At 34.5% G+C, this 6,069-nt stretch overlaps 2 protein-coding genes across 2 annotated transcripts in view; both read right to left on the bottom strand.

Annotated features, from left to right (window-relative positions):
- Positions 1 to 780, bottom strand: part of LOC107575051 (uncharacterized protein C19orf43-like) — an 8,201-nt gene extending 7,421 nt beyond the window's left edge. Inside the window, exon 1 of the mRNA XM_016261462.1 lies at positions 133 to 780. Coding sequence (XP_016116948.1) covers positions 133 to 420 — 288 coding nt within the window. The 5' untranslated portion in view covers positions 421 to 780. The remainder of the gene's footprint in view (positions 1 to 132) is intronic.
- Positions 781 to 2,343: 1,563 nt separating this feature from the next.
- Positions 2,344 to 4,742, bottom strand: LOC107575047 (protein Hook homolog 2-like). Its single transcript, XM_016261458.1, has 5 exons — positions 4,660 to 4,742; positions 4,498 to 4,580; positions 2,735 to 2,838; positions 2,545 to 2,652; positions 2,344 to 2,463 (listed from the first exon to the last, which is right to left on the bottom strand). Coding segments are annotated over exons 2-5 (333 nt in total). The 5' UTR covers positions 4,499 to 4,580; positions 4,660 to 4,742.
- Between the last annotated feature and the right edge of the window lie 1,327 nt (positions 4,743 to 6,069).

Raw genomic sequence — 6,069 nt, 5'->3', positions numbered from 1 at the left:
GAGTGTGTGAGTGTGTGTGTGTGTGTGTGAGAGAGAGAGTGTGTGTGTGTGTGTGTGTGTGTGTGTGTGTGTGTGTGTGTGTGTGTGTGAGTGAGTGTGTGAGAGTGTGTGAGTGTCCACTGCCGTTCTTACAAAGCTGCTCACGCCAAACGGCTTCTTGTCCTGAGGCGCTTGTCCTGCTGCAGCAGAGGTCTTCGTCTCCTCCTCCTCCTCCTCCTCGGTCTCTCTCTTCATCCTCTCCTCTTCCTCCATCTTCTTCTTGAACAGCTCCATGAAGCTGCCGTCGTTGGCGAAGGCGTTGGCCGCTTTGGGCGCCCCGTGAGCCGGGCTGCTGCCGCCGGACTCCCCGCTGCTGCTGGAGGACTGGTGATGGTGGTGGTGATGAGGATGTTTGTCTGATTTATGTGGCTTTTTCTCCATCGTTTCACTGCTTGGTAATAATAAAATAATAAATAAAGCCTTTACATTCACTTCTGTTTTATTATAGCGCGTATTATTACTCGTGTTTTAAACGTAACAAAGGTGAACACGAAAGAGTGATGCGTTGGTTTGTCTTGTTATGGGATCATAAAGTGTCGCGACGAGCGCGATTATCGAGCCGCGGGTCCGCGTGTGATTATAATCGCAGATCTACCGGATCGTGGGAGGAATCGGCGGGGTCTCTGGGTTTTATCCCGATGTTTTCCGCACAGTTTGTTGTATTTCAGCGTCGCTCCGCCATACTGCATTTCATCTGCGGCCAGTGGCCAAGAGCTCTGAGTGGCGCGCTGCTGCCGCCTGCAGGCCGGAGGAAGAACAGCAGACGGAATAAAACAGAAAATACATCATACAGATATTATTTGTTTATTTGAACGCATTTGACAAGAAAACACCGTTTTAGTCTTTCTGCTTCAGAATTTCACGTTGAATTCAATGTGCTACTTGTGTCGTTTCTTTGTAGTTATTTGCGATTAGCAATTTCTGAGTGAAAATAGTTTATGCAACCATTTTTTTTAAGTGAAGTTGTTTATTTGACTTATTTCATAGTTTTATTATCCATTAAAACATAATGCAGCATGTGTAATAATTACCGCAGCAAAAGTAGTAAAACAAAATGGTAGCAGAAACACATTCGATTTGTGGTTTGTGGATTATGATTTTATTTAGAAAGATTGTTTTGACAAAAGATTTTACTTGCATCCGAGGTAGAAATGAGTTAGTCCTCACATTTACGAGATTCATAGATTTGTTTAGGGAAACAGTGTAAAAGATGTACAAATATATAAATGACAAAATAAGATTAACTAATGCAACTAAATTTTATTAAAATAATGAATAATATTTCAAACAAAAATAATACAGTTTGATTTAAATAAAAAAATACAATTAGATAAAATAGATTCAAATAAAATGATTTAATACATATAACAGCACAATACTACAAATGACTGAACTAGGTTAAACTAACTCATCTAGCTAAATTTGATCTAAATAAATAAAAACAAATGTAATAAACAGTACAGTAGTGAGAAGAAAAAAACGTTAATGATTTTCCAAACAATATTTTACACATTTATAACATACATTTAAAAAAAATAATAATATTAATCTTTTATATGTTAGCCGTCTTTTAAATTTTAGAATTGGCATCTGCCCTATGATCATGATCGCCTTTCCATAAAGTATGCATCTATTTAATCTCTCACCTTTTAAAAGTGTTCTATAAAGTTTATGATTTCAATATGATTATCTTTCAATATTATCTTTAAGGCAATCGTGGAGTCATAGACAACACATCTAACAATAAAAGTACTTGCGTTGTCAAAGCCCGTATTCATTTGACTGATTTCAATTCTGATTTGTGCATTGCATTTAATAATAAAACCACATTTCTCAGTGGTGTCACATCATTTACAGCAGAGACGCAAACTCGGCTCTGATTACTTTTGTACCAAGAATCTCTTTTATTGTAGTGCAAAGAGAAGAACAGCGAGACTAAAGTGACTTATTTCTGTGCCGACCCCATCAGTCCAGACCGAGTGCAACTCGTGAACACAAAACACTCCGAGTGGACTGAACACAGTGTTCACAGTCAGTAGTGTTTGAACAATCAATAAATACCAGCGGCAGACTTTGCTGGCGTTCCATCAGAAAAACAACAAGCATTGTAGAAACGGTCAAGCAGCAGCCTCCACCAGCGGTTCGTCTGTGATTAGTGCCATTTAAAACCATCATTTTAATGAAAAATCATTAAAAATGCATTTCATTTGTTCGTGGCACTAAAGGCTTCCCAGCATCCAGTGTTTGGTTTCCGTACAGCATGAGATGATTGACAGCTGAAGGCACCGAGTGTGTAAAGTGCGTTCACATGCACCGTAACCCTGAACAACACCCAAACCTATCGCACAGCATTAAAAACATCATTAATGAGATGATGAGCTTCTCCTCCTGGTCGCGTCTGGCGCGCGTCCTCTCGAAATCATGCTGAAAACACACAGAGACGAGCACGGGATCAACATGACCACAGTCAGACATGGTCACAGTGTGTGTGTGTGTGTGTCTGACCTCCAGATGCTGCATCTTTCTGTCTTTCTCCGTCAGCTGGCTCTTCAGCACATGAACTTCAGCAGGAACCGCGTTAGACTTCTGCTTGGGGTCCAGAGTCTTTATGACCTGAAACACACACGTATGACGTTCACGGAAACATGTGCAGGACTGTTCGATTGCTATACATCTATCTGCAGTTTGTACTGACGGTGCGAGCTTTCTCCACGTATCTCTTGCATCTCTCCTCCATTCGTCTCATGTCTTCATCCTTCTTCTTCAGGATCTCCTGCAGCTCATCGATCTTCTTCGCCACTGACACACACACACACACACACACACACAGAGAGAGTGTCTTTAACACTCAGTAATGTGACAGCAGCTCAGATATTTCCACAAGACTAGTTTTCACTGTAACAAGCAGCTGTGTAACATGACAGAAACACGGGTCACACACACACACACACACACACACACACACACACACACACACACACAGAGAGTGTCTTTAACACTCAGTAATGTGACAGCAGCTCAGATATTTCCACAAGACTAGTTTTCACTGTAACAAGCAGCTGTGTAACATGACAGAAACACGGGTTACTCTTCAAAAATCACATTTTTTTGTCGTATTGTAATGAACTGATGCAAAGCTTCAAAAACACTCCAGTCTGTTCAGACTCTCCTGAATCTGATTCATTTGAACAAATCAGTTTGTTCAGATGAATCGTTCAATGAACTGGTTCAATTCAAAAGCACTCGTATTGTAATGAACTGATGCAAAGCTTCAAAAACACTCCAGTCTGTTCAGACTCTCCTGAATCTGATTCATTTGAACAAATCAGTTTGTTCAGATGAATCGTTCAATGAACTGGTTCAATTCAAAAGCACTCCCAAAAGGCCCTGCACTGCATTTTTGTGTCTTTGTATTGAAATACATATATGCATATTTTTCTGCTCAAAATGATTTCATGATATTTATAACATTGTTAATGTACATTTTTTTTAATTATGATGTACTATAATTTTCTGGTCACTTTTATGAGTGAATGAGCAGGCAATAATAATATTTGTATTAGATGTGAATAAATAGTGTAGTTCTTGTTAACTTGAAATAAAGCTGAAATAAAATATATAAATTTTTTTATATTTTTATAATATAATATTTCTTTATAACATAAAAAATAAGCATAACACAAAAATACCGTAAATTACCAAAAATAAAGATAAATAAAAATATTAAAAACACAGAAATATAATGAGACAAAAATGCATAACACAATGACTAAAACTATGATAAAATTGGAAACTGAAAATATAATTAATTACATTATAACAATAAAAAACATAAAAAATAAGCATAAGACAAAAACTTTATATTTCAGTCAGTTACCAAGGCAACATTTATAATTTGCATTAATTTTTAAGAACTACAATTACTAAAACTAAAAAATAAAATAAAAATTAAAGCCAAATAGAAATATAATAAAACTAATATAGTTTAATATACAGTATATATAGTTTAATAATATATATATTTATAAACTAATAAAAATGACAAAAGCACAAAATTACTAAAACTACTAAATGACTCAAATATAATATATTTTCATAATATATCAAATATAAAAGTATAACATATAAAAAGAAAGAATTGTGCTTATTTTATTTCAGTCAGTTGCCAAGGCAACATTCAAAAGTTTGTGAATTTAAGCACTCATAAAAAAGTCAAAAGCACATAAAATGACTAAATCTAAGATACTGAACACAGAAAATATAATTAAAGCTCCACGAATTCTATAACGGTGCATAAACAATATTTAAATGACATTTCATATTACATATATTTTTGATACTTCAACTGATGAGTTTTATGAACTAGCTTCAGAGTAGTTTGGTGTTTGTCTATGAGCTATGACCTTTGACCTGCTGCTGGTCGTGTGTGTGTGTGTGTGTGTGTGTGTGTTGACTCACTGTTACTGTCCACATGCGGCTCTAGATCATCAATCACGTCTCGTTTCTTCTGCAGGTCAGAATGAGCCTCATGGAGCTTCTCTCTGAGCAAAACACACACAGCATTAACACAACATGTGATGAAACGCTGGTTCACAGGAAAGACGACAAAGAGACACTCACAGATGCTCCTCCAGCTTCTTCTTTAACAGCGACGACTGTCGGGAAAGAAACAGAGCAGTGACACACAGACAGATCAGACTTTGTGTTCACCACACACCCTCAGCGTTCACATCACATTAACAATCAGTGTCCAATCAGAAAGCAGACGGGCCGGTGGACGGATGAAAACAGACCAGCAGGCGTTCATTTCAGCACCGCAAACAAAACAGTTACAGATTTCACACATCAATCAACCAGACAGAGACAGAGACAGACTCTTTACGAGATATTGTGTGGTCTGACATCAGAAACAGACGATCAAGTTAGTCATATTAATTTAAATCAATGGATCACAAACAGACGGAAATCACTCAATCACTGCTGTCTGAGGAGATATGCCATTCACTACACATTTAACACCCATTTCATGAGGATGTGACTGGATCTATGTCTTCGGTGAGCATGTTTTATCTGATAAATGTATATGAACCTCACAAAAACAGCACACATTTCTCTCCAAAGTAAAAAGAAAAACTATTATATCAATAATAATAAAAAAAAACTTTTATAATATACAAAAATAAAAAACTCAAAAAAAGTAAATTTCTTTGAGCATGTTCTATATGCATAATATAAATATCACAAAAATTGATAGATTTTTTTAAAATAATTCACAAAAATTACAACATTTTATTTCAATCAGTTACCAAGGCAACATTTACCATTTTCATTATTTTTTTAAGTACTAAAATGACTAAAACTGAAATTAAAAATAAATTACAGCCAAGTGGAAATATTACAACAAATAATAAAACACATAAAATTACTAACTCTACGATAAAACTGAAAACTATTTAAACAAATAAAAACGTCTTTGTTTAGATGCATGATATAAAAACAGCACAAATTTCACTCCAAAATAAAAAAATATAAATTCTAAAAATAAAAACCTGAATTATTAAAAAGTTATTAAAAAGGTAAAAAAAAAAAAAAAAAAATATAAGCTTAAATTTCAATGACGTATAAATATTTCACAAACAATATATATTTTTAATTATAATTATTAATTATTTTAAATAGTTTTTTTTCCAAATATCATTCAAATATCATATATATATATATATATATATATATATAAATTAATTAATTAGTTAACTATACAGATTTTTTTTAACAGGACTTCCATTTGGATTTGAGTGGATGATTTTGGTAAATATTATTTAATTCTGCCCATGCTGACTTCAGTTTCTCATATAAAATCATTTAGGAGGTGGAGCAAGTTATTACATTAAAAAGAAAAATGATGAAGAATTATTATTCCTTAGAATAACGTCATTCATGAATCATTCACAATAAGATCAGAAACAATAATAATATTTTTTTTTAAATAATATTAATCTTTTATATGTTAGCCGTCTTTTAAATTTTAGA

This window comes from Sinocyclocheilus grahami, unplaced genomic scaffold (assembly GCF_001515645.1).
Source record: "Sinocyclocheilus grahami isolate Dianchi unplaced genomic scaffold, SAMN03320097.WGS_v1.1 scaffold2447.1, whole genome shotgun sequence".
Taxonomy (NCBI): Eukaryota; Metazoa; Chordata; class Actinopteri; order Cypriniformes; family Cyprinidae; genus Sinocyclocheilus; species Sinocyclocheilus grahami.
The sequence above is the reverse complement of the archived record's forward strand: the minus strand, read 5'-3'. Positions and strand labels throughout refer to the sequence as shown.